Source organism: Copadichromis virginalis, linkage group LG22 (genome assembly GCF_057382275.1).
Source record: "Copadichromis virginalis isolate Kocher_CV1m ecotype Utaka linkage group LG22, C_Virginalis_male_GT1.1, whole genome shotgun sequence".
NCBI lineage: Eukaryota > Metazoa > Chordata > Actinopteri > Cichliformes > Cichlidae > Copadichromis > Copadichromis virginalis.
This window is the reverse complement of record NC_140638.1, coordinates 21,953,072-21,978,026: the sequence shown is the minus strand read 5'-3', so window position 1 is coordinate 21,978,026 and position 24,955 is coordinate 21,953,072. Positions and strand designations below refer to the sequence as shown.

The window sequence follows — 24,955 nt, the reverse complement described above, 5'->3', positions numbered from 1 at the left end:
ATCAAAATGCATTTAGACAAGCTGACTTTATTCATAAAGATCTTTGCAGCACCACTTAAACCATTCTCACATGAAAAGGCCTGCATCGGACACGTGACATACATACACAGGTTTGTCTTGTGATGACTGGACATGTGCGTTTCTTTCCTTTTTCTTTTTTTTTTAAAAAGCCTGGTTACAACACGCATAATGACTGAAATAAACAAGCGGTGGTGAGGAAGCCCCGTGAAGACGCACATAAACGACATTCAGTCATGAGGGCTAACAGACTGTGACTGTAAAACATGAAAGTACGTAACAAGTCTAACCCCGTGTCCGGCAGCCAGTTTAGCCAAAAACGAGGTTCATTATCTCCTAAGCCCAGCTTCGTACGGCCGACCTAAGATCAAGAAAGTGCACGCCAGGAAGTAAAACATCATTGGTCCTGTCTTCTTTTAAATATGAGGGAGGTAACGATAAGGGGAGGCGGGTTCACGACGTAATTCACAGGTATCGCCACAATTTATATTTCTTTTCATTTATGTACAGTACATTCAGAATAAAGCCTTATTTAGTGCAGATACATGAAAATGTAGTGCTGTTTTCTTTTGTGTTTAAACCATCTCATACGTACAATATTTCATCTCCACCACACAGTTCTTCACTTTTTATGTACACGCACAGGCGACTCTTTTAAGATGTCACATATTCATATTCACTTTGCATTTATGCTCTTATCTCTCGCGTCTTGCGAAGCATCATACTCTGAGGACAAATAAAGGACGACTCACTGCCTTGGATGATTTCTCACTTGGTGTATGCATGTTTGGAGAAGTTAAAAGAACAGGGACGTTTAGGATGCTTTCCCTCGGAGTCCCAGTTCAGCTTTGTGTCTGTGAATTGTTTTGGAACACAAAATATATATATTTGTGCATTTAATCCCTTGAAGGAGAAAGATGCTAGAAAAGCAAAGGATTGTGGCACTATTCCTGAATGTTAATGATTGTATGTTAACGTGAAAGCTGCTAAATAACTTGGGAGGACTAGCCGCCTAAGTACAAACTCTGCTTCCTTTCAGAAGTAGACTACATTCTCTTAAACGTTCCAAACAAAAAGGAAAAAAAAAAAAAACCCCCAGAAAAATCACAACAAAAGTGCAAATGATTGTATGTTAACAAGATAAATCAACCAAACCCGAGTCAAAATCAACTAATAGCGACACATATTTACCCATACAGTATGCCGGAACCCCCTCCCCTTCATTCGATTTGCTCAAAGTTGAGGACGTGGCCGTCAAAGTGCGTGAGGACGTGCCGCTCGAAGAGCTGCTGCTGACAGTTGAGCGGGAACTGCTCGGAGCAGACGGGGCACACCTTCCAGTGGCTCTGGACGTGCTGCTCGAAGCTGCGCTGCTCAAAGTGCGGCGGGAAGATCACCTCGCACAGCGGGCAGCGCTTGTGAACGTCACTACTGCGGAAGGGGATGAGGGGAAAATGGATGAGGTCGGGGGTTGGTGGAAGGGGTGATGGATAGATGAGAGAGACAAAAAATTGAAAAAGAAATGTGAGTTTCCGTGTGGATCATTGTAATGGAGTAGGCCTCTTTTGCTCACAGACCAGATTATGACTAAATAATGAAAGCCAGAGACGTGCGCCTCTTGAAAAGCAGCTGTTGAGTCACTTGCAATAAGCAACTGTGTTACCCCCCCTGCAGGGTAATTATTGGCTCTGTGCGCTACTCTTCCCGTAAGAGCAGAAACAGATAAATTAATTCTGTCTTCATGTGATCCTCTATGTTCATAAGGAAGAAATCTCTGACTGTGTCATTTAGCATGTTATGTCATATATACTGGGGTTCAAAATGACGAGGTCTTACTTGGAGCAGTTTAAGTTCTGGAGAGAAAATGAATCAATGGCTACTTTGATACAAATCTTTTTTTTTCCAAGGCAAAAACTCCCAACAAAGCAGCTGTCTGTGCATCTGTTTTTACTGATGCTCTTGTGCGTTACTTTGTTTCATTCTTTATGTGTCGTGTCTTCTAGGACACCTTGTGTTGAAAATGAATGTCCTACCTGGAGTCAAAGCAGAAGCTGCTCCTGGTTTCACTGCGTCTGTTGGGCTGATGATCACAGGACTGCTGAGCCCCATCTCCCACCTTTGGCACACACACACACAAAAAGAAAATTTCCACTATTTGCTCACAGATCTGAATGCTTTAATGAACACCACCTCCAAAGACAATTACAGGAAAAAGGAGTGCGACTAAAGTAAATGAGGCGTGTGTTAGTAAACTATGTGTACCTACGTTTCTATTACATGACAGTAAACAAGGATGCCCCATTATCCGACAGTCTCTAACTCATCTTCTGCCTGTCCTTATGCAAAACCTCCTCTAATTACTCTCCCCAGCTCTTGTTATCTTCATCTCTCTTGAGCTCTGAAGGAGTGACACTAATTAGAGCTTCATGCAAATGAGTTCAAAGCACCGTCTTTTAAGGCCAAGCTGCATTTCCCTTCGTTTAGCGAGGGAGAAATCCTCCAGAGACGGAGAAGGGTGAAGTAAACGCGGGATTATCGTGGCAACAACAAAAAGCCAGTGTAGGAGAGCAACGGCTGGGATCGCATCACAGTGATTTAAAATATCCCTCAAAAGTTATGTAGAGAGGTCAATTAATGCTGCCAATCATGGTTTTGTATTTATTCAGAAATACAATGCATTATTTATATATAACAACACTACATACACTAAATATAAAATTTTAGCCAACAATAGGTTTTTCAGTTTTGAGCTAGATACACCGCTACTCACATTTTGTGGCTCCTCTGGTGGATGCTCGAGGGTCTCGGGGGGACTTGTGCTACGGGAGGGTTGGATGCAGACCACCTCTCGATCCCAGCCTGGTGCTCCCGGACCCGGGCTAGACGGTGAGATCGGAGGTGCGCAGGGAGGGGTGCAGGATGGAGCCTCAGGTGGGGGACGGGACACGTGCTCAGGGGAAAGTGCAACATCCCCCCGATCTAAAAAGATTAACACATTAAAGCAGCAGGGGAGCAGCAGGGACACAGAGTGCGAGTAAATCATTTCAGTTTCTGACCCGACCTCTTGTGGTGTCGGTGGAGTAAGGATTGCCGTACTGCAGCTCAGCGGGCCTCTGCGGCACCAGCGGCGGAGGGGAGGGATGCTGGGGGTAGGGCAGAGGGTAGCGCAGCACCATTGGCTGCCGGACCTCAGCACCCTGAACAGCAACCTCCTGCTCCCTCTGCCTGGACATGTAACGCTGCAACTGCTACAGAAGAGATGCGAGAGAGCTTTACACTTTACACTTCACGGCCACACCTCATTTAAAAAGTCCTGGATATCCTCCTGATGCTATAAGCGCAGAACCGCAGTCAGTCTCAGTTTTATAAGTCATCAGTTAACATTTCAGCAGAACCTTTCTCACAGTTGGTGAGTGCGTTCATCTTAAGAGTTAAGTTTCCCGTCTACATTGTTTCTGCCCTTTGTGATTATATCTGAAGCAAGCGCATTAGTACCCTACTCATTACTGTAATGGGTGTCAGACTCTGGCTCCCTCTGCTCTGGCTTTGCTGATAGAAGCACTCACCCTCTCCCTTTCTTTGTAACTCCTTCCTTACTCTCCCTATTCCTCCCTGATCTCCTCTCTTTATGACTTCATTAGTGCGCTGCTATCAGGTTTAACATTTAAACCAGGGTTGGGAAGGTGAAACAGACACGTTGTGTGGCATTTGCACCATCTAATGGCACTGTACCAGTGGGCGAAAGAAGCAAGTATAGATGTATTAATTAGAGGAGAGTGGGGAGTGTTGAGTAAGAAAGAAAAAGCTATGGAAATGGTTCATACACCTCCTATAATTGAAAGCAATGATACTGGTCTGGGCTTCAGCTCAGTCTACATTGTCTAAGTATGTGAATTTGATTGTAAGTAAGAGCTATGTTGAGGCTAAAGTTTTATAACCTTAAGTTGAGGTCATTGTTGAAATATGCACAGTTTTACCTGCAATGAATAGATTCATTTATGCACAACTTGTGCCTGCTTAGAAATCAGAGTATGCAAAAGTTTCTAGAGTGCTCGGGCACTATGTGTGGAGAGAGTGCATTAACATTTTCACTGTTTTTAGACCGATTTCCATGGTGACAGTTGATTTTTCTCCTCTTTTCAGGCCAATATGGCCACAATTTATGTGCAGACAAGTGGAAAACCTGAATGAAAGTGCTGAGTTGCTGTTAAAGCAACAATGTTGCATTGAAATTCATTTAGAGAACACTGGTGGTGGCATCTTTACCTCCTGTAATTGCTCTTTGTCTCTGAGAGCCTGGGCAAGGTTGCGTTTCAGTTCGGTGACCTCGCTGGCTCTCTCTGCCATTTGGACCTAGTGAAATAGATAAAGACAATCAACTCACAGCACAGTGCATCTCAGCATTTTTTTTTCATTTGACGTACAGACCTGTAAGATGGGCTCAAGAATCCCTTTATCAACAGCTCCACTCATGTTCAACTGTATTATCTTAAACTCATTTAAAACCAGGATTTGCCTACACTTTACTCTTACCAATTATTTTCAGATTAGCAATTTCATCCTCAACGTTTAGCTGTGGCTCAATTTAATAACAGCTCGTTTAATCTATTATGTGTTGATAGCATTTGTTTTTGTTTAGTTGTTTCAGTTTTTCCAAAACTTTTATTTTTATTCTAACTGCAAATCTGTATGGTTAGCCAATAATTTTAATTGCCAACCATAGTTTTAACTAATAATCTTCAACTTTTTCCCCCTTAGTTGTACAATACCGCTGAAGGGCTGTACAGCTCAGGAGTATTTTCATCGCGCCACCGGGCGGGGTAGCATGGACACCCAAGTTTGTGAACATGATGACTTAAGAACGATGCAATATAGGATTTTCAAATGCATACCATAGGAGCATCTACTGAAAATCTCAGACCAGTTTGAACGATTTTGATCTTGACCTCAAAGTCAGGATCAGAGGTCAAGTTTTTTGAAAATTCTGTCTACGTGATAACTTGAGGCCGATGTGGCCAAGGATTTTTTCAAATTGATACCATAGGTGCTCTTATCTAGTATTAGGCTATGGGATAGCATTGGCGACCACCAGTATTTTTATTCATACGATTCATACAGCTTTTAGTTGATAATAACCGCTTTACTTGTTGCTTTTATTTTGTGCCAACTTGAGAAGACCAAAATCAGCCTTCATACAGCCAGGTAAGTGAAAATATTTGGTTTTAATTTCACCTGGTGCAGCCTCAGATGTGTGGGCCTTGCTATAAAACACATAACATAACATAAAGCTGAAGCGGACCAGGGGATCGTAGTAAATCTCTTAGCCTCTAACAGAACTGACCCTGTGGGATAGTTTACATGGCCCGTTGCCCGTCTTCTCTAATTTCACCCCATTTCAAAGGTTCCAGATTCCCTCCCTTCCCATGGTTTCTCTTTCTGCTCAATGTCCATCTGTCTATCCCAATTTTTTCTCTCTTAAATTTTGTTCGCTTCTTTTGCTTCCCCCACTTGTTCTCTTTCATCTCCTTTTGTCCTCTCTCGTGTTTTCCTTCTATCATAAATTTACGGCACGGCATTAGAAGGTTAAGTTCAGGTGAAGGGAGTCCGCAGCAATGTAGTACTATGCACCCCCCCCCACACACACACACTTCATCCTATTCCTCTCCCTCTCTCCTTCCTCTGGGTGGCTGATGTAAACAGCCGTAAAGCATGCCGCTCTGCGGCTGCCTCGCTTGTCAGTCTCCGGGGCCATTAAGAGCAGCTTGGGACCCGGGGTGCTCGCCCCAGACAGGAGACTCTATCAAAGTTGAGGGAGAGCCGTATTTACAGCGCCGATAAACACACACTCACTCATGGAGATTAAATGCTATTTGGTACTTTAGTGGAGGTTCGCATTCAAAATGCAAGGTCTCTACTGAATCACGCACACATACCACACATGCTGGCTCACCCATTGGAAGGTATGGTCCATACTGTAAGTAGTAGAGCAGTTAGACATTTGTTGTTCTTCAGGCTTTGTGGTTCAGCAAATTCCATTTGAATGACTGGGTATTACATTAAAGTGTTTATGCATGGCACAGCAGACCGTCGTACAACAATGTTTTTCAGGCAGCTGTGTTTTATTTTAATGGTAGATTGTGCATAAAAGAGCATTAAACTGAATTTGACAATGAAAGCAGCACAGAGGGAGCCATGCATGTTAAGTGAAGATTTAAAAAAAGAAAGAAAGAAAAAAAATCTACCAATAGTAGAGGTACAAATCCCCACAATATGATATTATCACAATACATGATAGCATGTATATAGCATGATATGATATTATTGCAATTTTTAACAATTTGTTATACACTGAGTATAGATATATAACATACAGGAGTGTCCCAAAATGCACTATATACTTCGTTTTTTCTAATTCATTTCAGGTTTTATTTGGAAAGACTTGAGGCCATGAGCATATGACAGTTTTGGTTTTACAGTTTTTGTAAGCGTATCATTTTTGTGCCCATGGTCCGCCAAGTGACACTGGAGCAGCATTGCAAAATTTCCTACTTAGCAAGAAGCTTTTCAGTCCCCGACGACACTGCTCCAGCACATAACACAATTTATGCAATCCGTGGCAAATTTCTCAAAACAGGATCTGTTCTTGACAAATCACGCAGCAGAACTCCTGCTATTACCACCAGTGATGAAAACACTGAACTCCTGGAGCAGGAGCAAAGCCAGGGAAGTCTATACAGAGCGCTGCACTGGAACTGCACTATGTGGCGGCATACAGCTAGTCTTCAAGGTGCTGGAACATTAAGGCAAGTCTAGCAGGTAAAACTGCAACCACTCCTTTGTTGATGCTAAAAATATGAATAAACTCAGTTTCTGTAATTTGTATGAATTTATTAAAATTGTATAGTGAAATCTGTATATTGTGAATATACTGCAAATTATGTCCTCAAAGTTGTACTTTGTCAGTATTTATTTTAACCAGTATATCTCATTTCTGTTACTTTTTGCTGTGGAATGAGACCCAACACCCTCACAATCACATTCTCTCAGAGCTTTACTTAATCTTAAGGTTATGTCTTTGTGTCTTACTCTGAATCGCTCCTCCTCGTCAGCCAGCCGTTGTTTGAGTGTCTCGTTGATTGCGCACTGCTCCCTCCATTTCTCCTCCATCATTGCCAGCTCCTCCTCCACTGAACGAGTCTGCTCCTTCTCTGCCTCTTCCATGCACCTCTCCTCTACCTCCAGCAGCCCCTGCTCCTCGGCACCGTCCCTCAGCTCCTCCATATTCAGGGCCCCTTCCACCTCACTGTTTTCCTCAGCGCCCAGCCTCTCGTTCTCCACTTCTACCCAACTCGCCATCCTCAGGCTCTCTTCCGGCAGGCTCTCCTTCCACTCCTCTTTTTCATTCTCTTTGTCTTTTTCATTATCATCCATTTGTTTAACTTGACTTTCAACCTTCACCTCAGCTTTCTCTTCAAGTGTATTCAGTGTCTTCTGCTCCTCCTTCTCTGTGCACACTTGTGTATCAGCATTTGTGACTTCCTTGTTGCTGACGTCTGGAGTGATTGTCATCTCAACAGCTTCTTGTAGGACTGCCGCAGCTATATTTCCTGTAAAAACACAAAGTTACAATTAAACCTATTTAAATGTAAAGAGTTTTACACAGAGAAATATGAGCTGAAGGCATTAACCATAATTCAGCTCCTTGGCACTGGGTGGAAAACAGTGGGTCTTTCACTGAAACCCTGTGGAGAAATCTGCAGCAGCACAAGTACAAGGGTACAGAGTGGAGTTTTTATGAGCGAACTTATTGCAGCCTGGCAAAAGTGATCCAGAGGTGCACAAGGACACGAGAGAGAGACTGCCAAAATAAAAATTAGGCGTTTGATTTCAGTCAAGTACGGAGGTGGAAACATTATGTTTTGTGGCTATTTTTCTGCTAAAGATACAGGATGACTTTCCCAAAAACCCAAAAAGAATCCACACAAACATGTGGCAAACATGCAAACGCCACACAGAAAAGCACTGGCCAGATGGTGGAGTCAAACTGTAAGGCAACAGTGCTTTAGCAAATGTCGTGGTTCTGATGAATTCATCAAGCCATGACCTCCAGCTTACAATGGGGCAGTTTTTAGCTGAATGTGAAGTGGTTAGGTTAAGAATTAGTGCCTCCAAGTGTGAGGCTGAAAAAGGGTAGAGTGCCCACTCCAGGTTGGGAATGATTTGTTGTCTCAAGTGGAGGAGTTTAGGTATCCTGGCGTCTTGTTCACCAGTTAGGGGAGAGTGACATGTGGATTGGTGCGATATAAGCAGTGATACGAATGCCAAACTGGTCTGTTGTGGTAAAGAGAAAGCCGAGTATGAAAATGAAGCTGTCGATTTACTGACTGATCTTGTTCCTACTCTCACCTATGGTCGTGAGAAACTGAGATTGTGAATACAGGTCCGCAGAGATAAGGTAAGGAACTCAGTCATTCACTCAGAATGACTGAGCTGCTACTCTTCCACATTGAAAGGAGGCAGTTGAAGTGGTCAGCCAGAAATGCTAGAGAAATTACATCTCTTGACTGGAGAAGGAGGCTGGGGAGAAGGAGGTCTTGGCGTCTTTGCTGTCTCCCCAACCTAGACCTGGATAAATGGCAGAAAATGGACAGATGGAATATGCCCTTTATCTGAATGTATGTACCTCCTGTTGGTGACTCTGGACTAGGGGTCAGTGGCTCCAGTGTTGTCTCAGTAGATGCATTTCTCTTTGGCTCCTGCAAAGATATACACATCAATGAAATGCAATTTTGCTGGTTTAGGCACATATGGAACTGAACGAAATGTTTCTTTTCAGCCTGATGAGCATTGCTAAAAATTACTCACCCCTTGGGACTCCGCTGTGTTCAGTTTGGCCACCTGTCTGCGGAGGCGCTGACACTCCCGGTACTTCTCCTTATAGTGCTCTGCAGCCATGTGGAGACGCAGCTTCAGCTCCTCCACTTCCCTCTGCAGCTCAGCCTCTGCCTCTGACACCACAATCATGCTGGGGGTCATGTCCCCATTGGTCCCAACACCCTGAACACACAGTGTTAAAAAAATTGATTAAATAAAAACAAACAAAAAAAAGTATTTGTGAATTCATTTATCTCCATTTTAATATAACAAATATTTGAGACTCAGAACGACTAAGGCAGGAGCTTTGTAATCTAACACAGTTCAAACTGTTCAGCAATAAATTATAAACAAACAAAAAAAAGGCTCAACGCCAAAATCTTCTTTGCACTGTGTTCTTTGTTAAAATGGTAAACAGTTAAAATTTCTCTTGCTTAAATCGGTTGTCCTCAGTTCTCATATAAAAATCATCCATCTAAATAAAACTGAAAAGTGTGAAAATTCCTTTCCATGTTTAGCTACAGATTTCCCTAAACTTCTTTTCCCTAAACACAGGGACAGATATTAAGGAAGTCGACCACTGACCACTTCCTTCTGTGCAGTGCTCCTCATGCGGTCAAGCTGGCTCTCCATGCGTTGGCACTCTGCCTGGGCATCAGCTAAACTGGCACGGAGCTTGTCGGCTTCTAAGCGGGCGCGGTAAAGCTCGGTCATCGTGTGGTCGCGAGTACTGGCTGAGTCACGCAGCTCCGAGGCTAGCAGAGAGGCCTGTTGCCGGGATGCCTGGAGCTGCTCCTCAGCCTGACGGAGCTGCTCACGTACACGGGCCAGCTCTGCCTAAAGACAGAAAGAAGAAATTTAAATATAGTGCAACTGATTTTACTAAAGCTATACCATCAAAATGCTAACCCTGCGATTAGTGGACATTTTTGTTTACATTTTGAGTACTACTTTAGTGTTGCCAGCAATAATATGCACAAGCACTTTTACTTTGTCAGCTTTGTGTGCCAGCAGCTCTTTCTCCAGACTGTCTCTCTGTGCAACGCAGGCCCTGAGCCTCTCCAGCTCCTCTTGGAACTGAGCGATGGTCACCTCCCGGTTCAGCTCCACCGCCTTTAGCATCTGAAGCTCTGCGCTCAGCTTAGTGTTCTCCAGTTCTGTGCTGCGCAGGTGGGCCTACACATATGGCGAAACAGTTAAACAGAACTGGTCAAGTAAGAATGCAGACAAAAACACACCCTCGGCTGGTACAAAAAAAAAAAAAAAAGTCAGCCTTTCACGTAAAACACTTCTTCACCTTATAAAGATCTCGCTCATCCTTCTCATTCTTCAGCTGGCTCTCCAGACTGTCTCTCTCTGCTGTCAGCTTCTTTAAGCGATCACGCAGACTGAAAGACATATTGAAAAACAACTTCTTTAGTGCTTTCTTGTGTCTCATATTATAAATCTAAAGTTTTCTTACAAAAAGCTATTTAGTGATTAAGTGGACACCTTAAACATGGCTTTACTGATGGGTATAATCTATGTGTGTATAAGGCCGGAAAATATCAAATGAGAGCCATCAGATGCCAGTGAAATATGTTAAAGCCAGGCTGACATATTCCTGTGCAGCATCTGGCACAATTTTGTATGCATGTTTAAACCTGGGAAGTAAACACGCATGCAAAACTATTCTACACATATTCCACATCTGTGAGGCTGATGTTAAGCTTGCTTAGATTTATGTAAACAGTCTGTCTTCAAATGGATGACTGATGGTTACATGTTGCCATTCTTCACTCACCAATCCAGCTCTGTCTCCTTTTGCAGGCCCCTCTGAGTGACTCCCAGCAGGTCCTCCTCTAGCTGGCGTACCCGGTCCGTAGCCTCTGTCAGCCTCCGCCTTACCTCCTCCCTCTCTTCTGACAGGCCCTGTGAAGAACGCAGCAGCTCCTGCGGGCCAGAGAGGTAGCTGTACATCAGCCTGACAGCCACTACAGTCAATCTCAGTAGCTGAAGAGCTCTATTATAGCCCTGCCAAACCCATTCACTATATTTCAAATACTACTGTCTCTATATATTTCTTATCATTTGTACAGCATAAATAGAATTTTTTTTTAATCAAAAGTTATGGTCAGAAGCTTAAATACACACAAACACTCCTCTTGGCCACGAACATCATAATAATTATGGACTTTTTGTGATTTTCTTTAACTGTCCTTTTTTCAGGATCTTTAAGGACTTTAAAAACAAGAATTGGGTGTAAAAGTTTGAATTTATTTTGGATTTTCCCAAATCCTTCTCTCAAACATGTCAAAAGTATACATACAAGCTCATACATATACATACATTCACTTATATCTTTTGTGAAGTGGTACTGAAGGTTCTACATCATCTTGACAACAAATTGTAGCTTCAGTTCGCCATAAAAAGCATTTATTTGACAGCACATATTGGACTGATCGTTAGTTAGAACAATGGGAAAGTCCAAGGAACTCAGTGAAGAGAGGGAAGTCTAAATTTACACAAGTTGGGAGGGTCTTTGGGAGACATTTGCAAAGAACTACAGATTTCAAGATCATCAGCTCAAACAACTGTATGTAACTCCGCTGTGTCTTTACCAAGGTTTGGAACTATCACCCTCAGATGAAAGGAATTTTGTTAGGATGTTCAGGATCAACCCAGGAAACACAAATCACCACTGTCCACAGTGAAGCAAGTTTTACATTGGCATAGACTTAGAGGGTGCTGACCAGGAAAGAATCCTCTGCTCCAAAACTGACACCTTCAAACTTGACTGAAATTTATAGCTGCCCACATGGACTAATGTCACATAATGCCTTCATCGTCTCATGTGACTTTTATGCTCACACAAAACAAAGATAGACAAGATAGATTACTGGAGGAATAAAGATGAGGCTTTCAAACCTAAGAATGCTGTACCAACTGTCAAGCATGGTAGTTGTAACATCATGCTCGGTGGCTGGTTTCCTGCCAGTCATACTGGTACACTACATGGAATGGATGGTATAATGAAAGAGGAGTACCTTCAAATTCTTCAACTTGGACACATGGGTGTTCCAATGGAACAATGATCTCAAACACACATCAAAACTGGTTTTGGATTGTATTAAGTTTATGGAATAGCCTTCCACAAGTCTTGATCACAATCCCACTGAAAACTCTTGGACTATGCTTAAGTGCCAGATCCGTGCCAGGAAGCCAGCCGATTTAAATGAAACTTTTCCAGGAAGAGTGGTCAAATATTAATCTGAATTATGCCAGAAAAAAAAGTCTGATGGAGGTATTATTTGTTAAGGGACATTTAACCAAATATTAAAAGTTTTTTTAGTCTGTGCAACTTGTGTATCCAATTCTTGTTTGTCATTAAAGATCTAAACTATGCAACCATGCCATCCTGTAAAAAGTTGAAAGAAATCATTAAAAGCCCCAAATTAACATTGCATTTGTGCCCACGATGACTGTATGTAAACTTCTGACCACAACTGTATTTAATTATTTATTACTGTTCTCGACCTCTACGGCATATTTCTAGTGCAGCTGTAACATGTGAATTCCCCTCTAGGGGTTCAATAAAGCCTTATCTCATCACTCATAAATAACTGGTTACAAGTTATGACTCATTAAGTCTTTTGTTGGACACAAAGCACAGAATAACTATGTAGATTCCAAAAAAAATGTTCAGTAGCATCCTGTAGTGGAAGTACAAAACAATTTACTGCTATCAAACAACACATTATATCAGTTTTGTTTTCTCCGTGTGGTGTGCCTGCAGAGGAAATACCTTGTTTGAACTTGCTGCGAATTAGCAGTGAACGACATTAAATCATGCATAGCTAATATTGGTTGTGACAGGACAACATACCTGTGCACACACCCTTCCTTTATTTTGTAGTATGAGCCCTTAACACACCCATTCTCTTTCACACACTAGGAAAGACAGACACACAGTTACACAGTCAAGGACATACAAGAGACAGACAGAGTGCACATGCACACTCCAACGCATACTCAGGCCCGTCTCCCTCTGGGCTTGGCTCTGCATAGATTACTGTATGATTTTTACGGCTGGCGTTTGGGAAGCACTTTAGCAGTGCGTAAAGACCTTATAAAAAGTATAGTCGTAAAATTAGCAGCCACAAAATATGTACTTATGTTTTCACGTTAAGAAACTCAAAGGATATTTTCATCAGCGAGCCACGAGCTAACGCACCTACTGTAAATGTTTTACAAATGACACACACACCCCTATTCACACAGGTCGTATATCTGCAGATGGACATGCCTGTTGAATGAAAAGCAGCATGGTAATAACAGAGCGTGTGTGTGTAATTTATGGTGATTTTGTCCTTCATAAAAAAAAAAGAAAGAAAAAAAGGGGGGAAAAAAGGAGCAACAGACTAACTCAAAGCAGCCTGTGGATCTACACCAGGAAGCTGCACTAGGGGGCGATAAGAGACTGGCTTCAAGCTCAGAAAAACCTGGCAACTTTCTGGGTTTCACTTCTCTCTGCCAACTCCCCTCTCCTACTTTTATTGAGCTAGCTTGAGGTGACTGTTTTTAGGCGTGTGTGCCAAGCTACTGCTTATCAAATGAGGAAACTCATAAAATGCTAAAATGTGACTCATCCTGATGAGTGAGTGAAGAAGGTGTGAGGGACATAGCGGACGAACTGGGTGTAGAAGTTTTTTTTTTTTTTTTTTTTAAACTTTATTCATTTTGACAGATTTTTCTAAACGTATCATTTTAACTTGGATTTAAAATTTATTTCCTCGTCATGCCAATTAAGAAACTCTGAGGGAGAGAGAAAAAAAGCGAGAGGGAAGAAAATAAGACAGTGAGAAAGCAGTGGCCACTGCATCGCGTGACTGAGTGGTGTTTGTCCCTCAGGCTGGGCAGGGCTCTTTTTTCAGACAGGCGGTTTTGCGGACTACCCTCCTCTCATTCCACACACAGACTAAAAGGGTTTGCAAGCGGGTGGCATAATGAGTGCGTTTGTGTGTGTGTGTGTGTGTGTGTGTGTGTGTGTGCATGCTTGTGCATGTGTAAATGCACATTAGAGGGGCCCTGTTGTGTAGAACCTGAATGTGAATGTGACAGCCTAAGGGGATGGAGGGGACGGGGGTTTGTGCAGGCGCATGCACGTGGGTGTGTGTGTGCGTTTGACGTCATGTTTGTTCACTCTGTGGTTGCGATGGCATCGTCCCTGACGCCAGATGCCCAAGAAAAACTGTGTCCCAATTCCGTTCTGGCCCACTGAGTCAGGTCGTTAAAGAGGGAGAAAAAGACACACACACACACAAACACATACACAAACAGACACACACTGAGCAGCTTTTTGTGTGTCTGTCAAACATGGAAACAGATTATACATGAATTTAGCCCTTTGAAGTTTTCAGACCTATGATCACTGGTGAGGAACTGGCTCCAAGCCTGTGTCCATCTACACACTCACCTGTACACACCCATACACTAAATACAACTACACACACACCGAAACTGTCTTAACTCTCTTCAGTCTCAAGGTTGCATATATACCGTTTATTTATTTTATCCATGTACGGACATTTGAACTCTATTGAGTATTCCCAAATATTTTTGCTACTACGGGGCTTAAGGCGAGTGAAGACTTCAGATTTTTTAAATACCATTCTAAATAAAACTTCTGACTTTTAAACTGAAGACAGAATGAGCTCTGTTACTTAACGTTAGGAATATTAATTGCTTGGTTTGTGGGTTGGCTGAGGTTACCATCGGACATTAAAACAAGTTCATCATTGTTGGCGATGACAACAAGCAGATGAGAGATGTAGGCTCTGGGGCTAATCCAACATTGCTAACGTAGGCCTGTCATGTCACAACTGGATAAAAACCCGTGGGCTATTTTAAGGGTGGGAACATTGCTCAGGGTTCCAAATTTAACCGCAATTAAAAAAAAAAACGAAAAGAAAAAACGAGAAATACCAGTTATTTATTTTTAGACTCATTAATTAGGATGGACACTTATACAGGAGTTTTCTACTCCTAATTGAGAACTCAAAGTGCTTTTTTACTACGAGCCCCTTTTCACTCACACACACACACATTCTGACTTTATTCTAGGCCTAAGCTCCTTGTCAGACATTCATGCACAATGAATGTATCAGCGGAACTACATTTCAAGGATTCTTGAAATGAAGACTGCAGGAGCTGGGGATTGCACCACCAACCTTCTGATTAGTGGACGGCCCACTCTATCTCCTGAGCCACAGCTGCCCCTACAGGTTTCCCTCCCCCTCCGTGGGAGCCTGTACTATTCAAAACTTAGCCCACTACCTCTAACCTGGTTATGTGTCCGCAGCAGGCAGCACGTCTCCCTCTCCTGCTCCCTTTCCCTGGCCAGTCGCTTCTGCTCCTCCTGCAGCTGTTGCTTCTCCTCTTGCAGGAGACGCATAGCTTTCAGCAGTTCCCTGCGCTCCTGCTGTGCTTCCTCCACACGCTAACAGGCAGAAGGAGAAGCAGAAAAAAAATCAGATCGACTCAATTTGAAGGGGATTGGTCACGGTTATCTTCTGGTCTTCTGCAATTTATTACATTTACCTCTCATTTTTTCCCCTATTTAGAGTGCTGATTCTATAGTCAGTTACACTGCAGATCGCTGTTTGATGACTCAAGACCAGAGGGGTTAAGAAAACTGGGGAAATAAATAAATAATAACATTTTGTGCATTCTACCTCTAGCAGGCCCGTTTTGGTGGTGACGACCAGTATGTCGGAGTTGCTGTCATCCTCAGTAACAGTCAGCAGCTCTTCGGTGGGCGTGGCTGACCTGAACTGGAAGGGTGTGCTGGCTCCTCTGATGTCACCAGCGTGAGTGACGTAACAGAACTGGTAAAACTCTCCATCAGATTTAGGAACATAATAAGCTGCACAGCAAAGAAAAAAGAACGTAATGTTGGCACGTAAGGGGGGCACGTTGTGTCCTTCCTTATAATCGTTCACATATACACATATATCTCCTGAAATAAAAGCTTAAGTGTCAGGTGCAGCACGAAGAACTTAAACTGTGAATCATCCAAAGCTCCTTCTTTATAGACCAAGAATAAAAACACGCAGCTGGAAATTAACATAATGGGTTCTTTTATAGACCAAACCTGCTCAAAACTGTTCTAGACTGCCTATATTTACAATATCACCCCAAATATCCATCCAACTGTTCTGCTTCAAAGCAGAGAAAGAAAAAATCACCAGCATTGAGAAGACTTATGCAGAGGATTTAGCTAGAAAATACATTACATATGCTGGGTTCGAGCATTCCAAGGTTACACTGGAAACTGAAGCACATTATTCAAGTGTGAGCCCTGGTCCTCTAGGGCAGTAGAGGAATATCCAGAAGCCAACTGGTTTTACTGACTCCTGACACACCGCAGCGTGCTCTCATATTTTCACTGTGTAATGTCTGACCGTTCCAGGCCCAGTAAAACCAGTTTGCAGGCCCTCAACTGTCTGTGTCTATGTGTGTCTGTGTGTGGTTTGAGAGGTGCTCAGGTCCCAGGCCTCAGTTTGCGGTCGTGTTCCCTTATTAAATAAAAGTGCTGGTTTTTATATGCACTGTAAAATGGAGGAGTAACTTTGGAATACCCTGGGTTTGTATAGTGGTTTAAATAGTATGTAAGTGTGCGTGCTTGTGTGTGCTGTACCTTGAAACACCACAGCCCTGTGCGCAGTACTTCCTGGTTCATAGTTTTCAGGCATAGGAGACCAAACGAAAGTGTAGTAATCTCTGGCTGTGCTCCAACCCACCTGAGGAGACATTAAAAACAAAAATAAACAAACGATCCCACAGTGTAAAAGTTGTGTGCTGCAGTTCAAATCACGCTGAAGAAGGCCAAATTTTCCAGCAAACATGTGTTAATCGTTAGATCTGATTTGAAAAGATGCTTGATGAAGCATTCTGGAGGACTACATCCAATGTTCAAAGCAAGAATGGAAACATTTAAAACCCCTCATTTCTCCACACACCTCCTCCCCCTTTCACTCCTTTCCCTCAGTTCCTTCCCCTTTTGGACCCACAAAAAAGAGGACCAGCAAAGGTGTGAGAAAAGGGTGGAAGGGCAAGGGGGGCTCGTCTGCATACAATCGTGGGCTCGTGGGGGCTGCAGAGACTAGCCAACAAAGAAATGGGGGGGGAGGGGGGAGGCGAGGGAAGCGGGAGAGTGGATACAAATAAGGTGAAAATTTTACAGAAAATGAGAAGGGAAATGTAATTCCCTGGATTTCACGTGTTGTTAGAAGACAGATGATGAAAGGTCGTCGTGCCCGTCCCAATTCAGCTCCGTGCATTGTAAATCTGTCACATACAGCCGCGCACGCGCCCCGTCTTGGACGCACGCGCACACCTCCCTGCAACTCGTACTCATAAGTACGCGATGCATTATTGTGACATTACATAACTACGTTTCAGCTGCAGTGAACTCAACCATCTGTGGAAGTGCAGGACGTTTTGTTTTCTTAAAAGAAAAGAAAAAAAGAAAAAAAAAAAAGAAGAGTTAACCAAAGAATATCACACTTAGATGATCAACAGGCAACGCTTGCTGATTTTCTCTTTAATGAGCTGAGTTTTTAAAAAACTGTTTCTGTAGGAAAATATTAAAATAAATGACTTTTAACTGATTAAATCATTAAATGACTTTCAAGTACAAAAAAACAGTCAACAAAAACAAAACACGGAAGCTTCAGGTGACGACAGTAAATCACCCGAGCTACTCAAAACGTTTGTCAGGCTTTCAGATTTGATAATGTTGTTGCACCGAAACGTAATTGCAGTGTGTGCCGCATCAACCCCATTACGCTGCGTATAATGCTGCTCCAAACAAATGGTAATTGTCAATGTGAAATCTTGCTGCCAAGAACATTCCTTCCACCGCCAACAGCATCTGAGTGAGAAGCGGGGCTGCGATGGGACTCCAGCCAGGTTTGTTCGTGTGGTCATGTGTATTTGCTTAAGAGAGAACAGACATAAATAATTTTGCTAATTGCAGAGTGAAGTTGACTGACACTTGGTTAGGTATGGTGTGGCATTCCAACAGATGAGTGCTGTTATAAAATAATCACAGGCAAAGCAGCTATCAATCATTCATCCAAGGTGTGAGGGAACAGCACGATGACACTTTAATTATACACTCACACAACGGGTTTCTCCCTGCCGACCCAACGAACATGCCACAACCAAAAACCTCCACGGGGCTTTTCAGGGAGATGAATGTGTGTGTGCATTAGCGTGTGTGTGTGCACGTGAGTCAAACATCAAACTAAATCAGGCTGTCAGTAGCCAAATAAAACAAATATGTTGAAATGCTTTTCAGTGACGCAAAGAGACGAAAGAAAGAAAGCTAAGCAAGCTTGATTGTAATGGGAACTGTTGATCTTCACTGTGTATGTGAGTACTGTTTCAATGCAACACCATCTAGGAGCACATTTGTTATGGCAGGATCCTTATTGTGGGCTATGAATATTTTCGACCACTAGGGGGTGTCTGTACACAACTCAACTGAGTACTGCCTCTCTGAGCCACCTGAGTCATCCTCTTAGCAAGTCAGCTTTGTTACTCGGTCTCTCGGCTTCATTACTCAGTCTCTCTAGCGTTCAGGTAACGCCTGTGGATGTCGGAGGTAAGAGGAAGAAAATATTCTCTTTCTGAGTCATCTCTGTGGAACAGTTTTGCCTCCAGGACTCAAACACAGAGTATTCAACAGTGAGTTCAAGACGTTTGAGGAAAAAGTCAAATGTAAACAGTCATTTTTTTTTTAAATAAGCAAGCTTACAGTTTCCAAATACCCAGTGAAAACCATGCAGGGGAAGTCTGATACTTCATACCTCTGCCAGAGGCTCTGAAGTCTCTCTCTGTGCCATGTACAAGCTGAGTTTCTAGATCAAAAAGAATATCTAGGACATCAAGGCGTCTTCCTATTTGATATGTATGTAGAGCTGATATTAAATGTACAATTCTGCTCACAATGGTACAAAATCCTTCAAACTAATTTCTGGAGCCAGATCTTGACTGACTCCAAAAGTTAATCACCTCTAATTTAGTCTAAGTCTGTTGGAAGTAATCCTTCCAACAGAAACAAAGAAACTAAACCCGCCCAACTGAGGAAAAAGGAGGTAAAAATCATTCAAGTGATTTCCAGTGGTCATTACCATTTGTAAAACCCCTTTAAATACTAAACTTGATTACCTGACAAAATAATTATTAGTTGAAATGGTTAAATATTCTTGTAACAGACAGTATACACTGATACTGCAGAGATTTTGCTGCTGTAAAATAACATCTCTGTGAACACACACAAAAGACAGACGTATACGTCAAAAGGATTAAAGAAGCGTGGTCTGCTTGCTCCCTGCCATGAAGCTCTAACCATCAAACAGGTTTCATTAGCACGGATTACAATAATTACATTTTCCAATCGACTTTTTTTCCAAATAAACGCGGCGTCTTTATTCCTTTTTAATTGAGCTGGTGGATTTGAAGTCAGTTCTTAAACAACGATAAAATGTTTGTCTTTTGACTTTACGAGACATTAAGCTTCCTCGTTCGCATTTCCTGTTAATTACGTGTGAGATTTGATGGCCCCGATAAAAGGACGGAGCACGGGGGGATGCTGCTTAGCAGGAAGCAGCGAAAAGGATGGAAAGAGATGGTGAGCCAACATGCCAAAAGTGTGTGTGTGTTCTTAATAGGAATCAGAATGGTTCATAAAGAGTACCAAATGATTGCCTCGTCCCCCTTCCAGTGAGACCTACTGTAACCAGCCCACCATGCACACTCTTCCTCCTTCTGCATGTAGAGCAACCACACCAAAGCTTGCGGTGAGGTTTTAGGCATGTAGAGAAGAGCTCAGCCATTAGCGTCAAGGCGGATGTATGTGTTAATGTGCCAAGTACAAACCTATGGCCAATTAATAAAACGCTAACACATAATCCATGTCAAAAAACACTCGTATAATGGGCGGGAAATTGTTTTATTCACTAAGTATGTCTCGGTAACACAAATGATTCCTATTATATAAACGTCTGGTCTTTAACCGATTATGCCTGCTTTTGTCTTTGAAGCGTGGTCTGAGTAATAGCAGCTGTAGTGTGTGTGTGTGTGTGTGTGTGTGTGTGTGTGTGTGTGTGTGTGCGTGTTGTACCTTGAAAATGCCCACCCAGTCTTTGGGGTGGGGAGTAATGTAAGGGGTCAGGGTGTAACGACACTCCAAGGGTGCCTGGGGTAGGAAACTCTTCCCCACATTCTGAAAAATAACGTGGGCAAAGTTGGACGTTTCCATCACGCTGACGCTGCTGCCCGGCGATGAATCCACCACCTGGAACGATGACATTGTTTCCTGTTGGTCACTTCATTTGTCTAGAAAAGCGAAAACAGCATAGACAGAAATCAGTATGGAGTGAAAAAGCAAATATTTAACACAAAAGCTGTTCCAAAATGATGCAATCTATTAGAATCAAATGATTCCAAGTGTCTCAATTCCTTTATGCTCTGCTGGCATGTTTTTCCTTGACACTTGTACATTGCAAAGCAATGACGTGCCATAAAGCTTCATGCCAGTTAGCTTTTGCACTCCTGAGTCACACGCAATCCTTTTGTTGACACTGTGTTCAGACTTTGAGATGATAAAGCAGTTGCACTTACACTAAAGATCTGCGGAGGCCTGACTTTCTCTCCCACTCATAAAAGTGATGACACCATGTTTACCCTTTCTGCACCTGAAACAGGTAAAAGTGTACACAAGTGTATCTCCCACAGAGCGAAGAAGCAAGCAGTCGTGCTGAATGTTTAAATATGCATATCAAACTGGAAAATTCGGTTCTTCAACTAGACTATAGGCTCACTGCTTCTCAGGAACCAAGTGTGCTACACCTCTATAAGAGGAAGTTTATTAACATTTGTTTTTCTATGAAGAGAAATATGTCTCAAAAAGGTTGCAAAGGCGTACAACATGATATACAAGCATAAACTGAGCTTTACAAATGTGTGAAATGATTTGTGTGTAACTTTTGAGGACTCAACGCACAAATACAAAGGAGTTTGAGCACAAGTAAAATTATTTCACAAATATGTACATCTAAACTGATACTGATCACTTATGCACAATATATTAAGTTTAGCTCAAAAATCCCAAGTTTTTGACTTCTAAAAACCTTTCTATGCGTACAAATGTGTAAAACCACACGTAACAGCTCTGTCGCTCCCTTACAAAACTTTAAATGCATGTGAACGAATCGCCTAATACGCACAGACCATGTCGCATGCCCACATTTAAGACAAATTGAATGCTGCCAGCTGGTTTCAAGTGCCAGTGCAAAACTGGGACATCTGGGCAGCGTTTTTTTTTTTTTCCAAACAAAGTGAACATTTCTTTTTCTAAAAAAACGTAGAAAATGTGATTAACCAATTACAGACATTACACGATAGCCTATAAAATATAATATATGGTTTCAATAATCTGCTTTTACATGTTGAACATTCTTCCGCTGGGAAAAATCAACCAGTGCTTACAAACAAATCATTGCACACATTTGTAAATCTTAGTTTACGCTAGTGAATCATATCCCACGCATTTGCAACCCCTTTTGAGATGTATTTCTCTCCATATTTTTCCTTGCTTTAAACATATTAGACCACTTGATTAATTACCAGTTATTATTGGGTTGAACCCTCTTTTACTGGAAACAGTCCTCTTTAGTTTCGGTCAATATTGACATGATAGCATCATACAGTTGCTGAAGAGTTGTTGGCTGCACTGGGTGGGAATCTCCTGTTTCACCACATCCCAAAGGTGCTCTATTGGATTGGAATATGGTCACTGTGGAAGCCATTTGAGTACAGTAAACTCACTGTCATATTCAAGAAACCAGTTCGAGATAAACAAGCTTTGTGACATGGAACAGTATCCTGCTGGAAGCAGCCATCAGAAGATGGGTACACTGTGGTTATGAAAAGATGGACACGGTCCTCAAAAATGGAATAATATAGTAATAACAGGCTTTTTGTTTAAAAGATGCTCAGTTGGCCAAAAGTGTGCCAAGAATATATCCATCACAACTCCATCAGCCCGAACAACTGACAGAAGGCAAGACGGATCCATGCTTTTATGTTGTTTGAGCCAGATTCTGACCCTTCCATCCAAAAGTTGCGGCAGAAAATGAGAGTCATGATGCATCTTTTTTTCAATCTTCTATTGTCCAATTGTGGTGACCCTGTGTGAACTGTCGCCTCAATTGCCTGTTCTTAGCTGACAGCAGTGGTAGCTGATGTGGTCCTCTGCTGGTGTAGCAAACCTATAACAAATTTTGCTTTTTTTCATAACTTGGTTGTAAAAAGTTGTTATTTGAGTTAGCGTTGCCATCCTATCAACTTGAATCAGTCTGGCTATTGTCCTCTGACCTCTGGAATCAGCAAAGCATTTTTGCCTAGAGAACTACGGCTCACTGGATATTTTATCTTTTTCTAAAGAATCTCTATAAACCCTAGAGATGGATGTGGAGGTAATTACCATTAGCTCAACCATATCTGTAACACTCAGACCAGCCTATCTGGCAACCACAATCACAAAAAGTCACTTAAATCACCTTTCTTCTGCTTTCTGATGCTTGGTGTGAACTTCAGCATGTCACCTTGTCCATGTCTACATAGCTAATGTGTTGCCGCCACGTGGTTGACAGATTAGGTAATTATGTAAACAAGCAATTGAACAGGTATACCTAATAAAGTTGCCATGAGTATATATGTCATTATCAATTAAGCAGACAAAAACAGGCCTTCCTCAGGCTGTGAAAACAGAAAAAAAAAAAACATCTGAGAAATTGCTACAATATTAGTAATGAAAAAGTTTGGTACATCCTGAGAAAGAAAGAAACCACTTGTGAACTCAGCAAATCAAAAAGGCCTGGACGTACATGGAATCTAACATTGTTGCATGCTTGCAGAATTTCTTCTATGGTGAAGAGAAACCCTTTCACAACTGCCAACCAAGTGAACAATACTCTCCAGGAGATAGGAGTATTGATATCTAAGTCTACCATAAAGGAGACTGCATGAAAGTAAATACACTGGGTCCACTGCAAGGTATAAGATCTCATAAGCCTCAAGAATAGAAAGACTAGATTGGACTTTGCTAAAAAAACAAAAAACAAAACAAAACAAAAAAACAACAACAACAACAAAACATCTAAAAAAGACAGCACTGTTCTGGAAAAACATTCTTTGCACAAATGAAACCAAGATCAACCTCTACCAGAATAATGGCAAGAATAAAGGATTGAGAGGGTGTCAAAAAGCTCATACCACATCATCTGTAAAACACAACAGCGGCAGTGTGATGGCTTGGGCATCCATGGCTGTCAGTGGCACTGGGACACTAGTGTTCATTGACGATGTGACACAAGACACAAGCATATGAATGAATTCTGATGTTCAGAGATACTGTCTGCTTGTTGATTGGGCGCCGTTTCATAATACAGATGGACAATGAGCCAAAATATACAGCCGAAGCAACCTAGGAGTTTACTAAAGCAAAGAAGTGGAATATTCTTGAATGGCCAAGTCAGTCACCAGAGCTTAACCCAATCAGGGATGCATTTCACTTGTTAAAGACTAAACTTTGAACAGATAGGCCCACAAGTAAACAGGAATTGAAAACCTCTGCAGTAAAAGCCTGGCAGAGCATTAAAAAGGAGGAAACCCAGTATCCAGTGATGCCCATGAGTTCAAGACTTCAGGCTGTCATTGCCAGCAAAGGTTTTCAACCAAGTATTAGAAATGAACATTTTATTTTCTTAATTTAATTACCAATTACTTTTGAGCACCTAAAATGAAGGAGTTGTGTTAAAAAACACTTTAGTTCCTCACATTTCTATGCTCTTTTTGTTCAACCCACTGAAATCTGCACTTCAACTACATATGAGTTGTTTCATTCACTGTGGTGATGTACACAACCATAATTTGAAAAATGGTGTCTCTGCTATGGGCATCTCTTTAAAGACATTTTTATGCAGTACTACACTGCTGAAAAACTAGGGTGTTAAATAGGAAAAAGCAGAGGTATCAGTGACATTATAATTATAATCTCTTGACATTGTTCACGAGTGTATAAACCCCCATATATGAAGAAACCGCCCCACCACTGTGATGAAACAGCTGACTTTAAACTGCACAGTCAGGGCTATTGTTCGTGGTCAAGAAGAATGATGCAGCTGCTTAGCATCACGGTCACCAAGTCATCTCCGTAACTGCGAAGCAAGCTACAACGACAAACCCTAAATCCCTGCATTTCCTATACACCCAACCCTGGACTGATAAACATAACGTGCAAGTCTAAGTCATAAACTGATGCTCGGTTAAGCTAAACAGCTAACGTACAACGTCTGACCACTGATCCGCTTCGACCAAAACACGACGAAGGCAGCACACAACGGCTAAAGTAGAGCACAGCCCTTTAAAACTAGCTCAGTTAGCCTGGAGTTAATCTTATTTGTTATGGCTAAGGAGCTAATATTAGCTTGTGAACAGGCCATGTCCTGTCAAGTCACCAGCTAGCTAAACATTATACTAGTCGGACAGCTAGCTGTCTGGCTGAGAAAAGAGAGCAAAGATTTTCACGAGCGTTATTTTAGTCTGAATTTAAAAAGGGTACCCTTTTCATTGGATTTCCACTTGCAAAACAAAGTGAATGTCTGCCGGCCTGGCCGATGTTTTTGCCAGTGTCCCCGTTGTTGTCAAAGCTCTGGCGATGATGCGTCTCTCTCTTCCTGAAAGAGAAAATGATGCTGGACTTCCGGGATGCTGAGAAGTACCAGTGATGCTGCTAGGAATAGAGGAGACGACAAGAGGTCAACGTAACAACTTTATTATTTACTCGGGTGACTTAAATCACTTTAATTATTATCCTCGCTTATTTCACTTATAAAAAAAATCTGACTTAATACGATAACTGTTTAGGGTCATTTGCCAACTCTAACAACATGCCATTAATTTAAAAAACAGAAAACAGACTGCGCATTTAACCTCGGTTTTTAACGTAATG

General features: G+C 42.1%; 1 protein-coding gene across 2 annotated transcripts; it reads right to left on the bottom strand.

Annotated features, from left to right (window-relative positions):
* Positions 1-7: 7 nt before the first annotated feature.
* tax1bp1a (Tax1 (human T-cell leukemia virus type I) binding protein 1a) lies at positions 8-24,749 on the bottom strand. 2 transcript variants are annotated; one of them, XM_085446370.1, is made up of 18 exons: positions 24,566-24,749; positions 20,563-20,636; positions 20,063-20,277; positions 16,571-16,673; positions 15,606-15,796; positions 15,215-15,370; positions 10,676-10,824; positions 10,190-10,280; positions 9,883-10,068; positions 9,478-9,729; positions 8,884-9,075; positions 8,702-8,774; positions 7,105-7,625; positions 4,285-4,371; positions 3,080-3,266; positions 2,789-2,997; positions 2,052-2,134; positions 8-1,449 (listed from the first exon to the last, which is right to left on the bottom strand). In XM_085446370.1, the coding sequence occupies exons 3-18, from the start codon at positions 20,249-20,251 to the stop codon at positions 1,239-1,241; spliced, it is 2,880 nt and encodes a 959-aa protein (XP_085302496.1). In that variant the 5' UTR covers positions 20,252-20,277; positions 20,563-20,636; positions 24,566-24,749; the 3' UTR covers positions 8-1,238. The 2 variants fall into 2 exon arrangements, with proteins under 2 accessions (XP_085302496.1, XP_085302495.1); XM_085446369.1 differs by lacking the exon at positions 20,563-20,636.
* Between the last annotated feature and the right edge of the window lie 206 nt (positions 24,750-24,955).

Bases quoted from the DNA above. Each gene is read 5' to 3' on its own strand.
- tax1bp1a (XM_085446370.1), bottom strand. From the start codon at position 20,251: ATGTCATCGTTCCAGGTGGTGGATTCATCGCCGGGCAGCAGCGTCAGC. The intron at 9,076-9,477 runs GTCAGTGGTCGA...CTGTGTGTTCAG, and splicing joins GCACTGCACAGAAGGAAGTG to GGTGTTGGGACCAATGGGGA. The intron at 7,626-8,701 runs GTACATACATTC...GTGTTTTTACAG, and splicing joins TCCAGAGTCACCAACAGGAG to GAAATATAGCTGCGGCAGTC.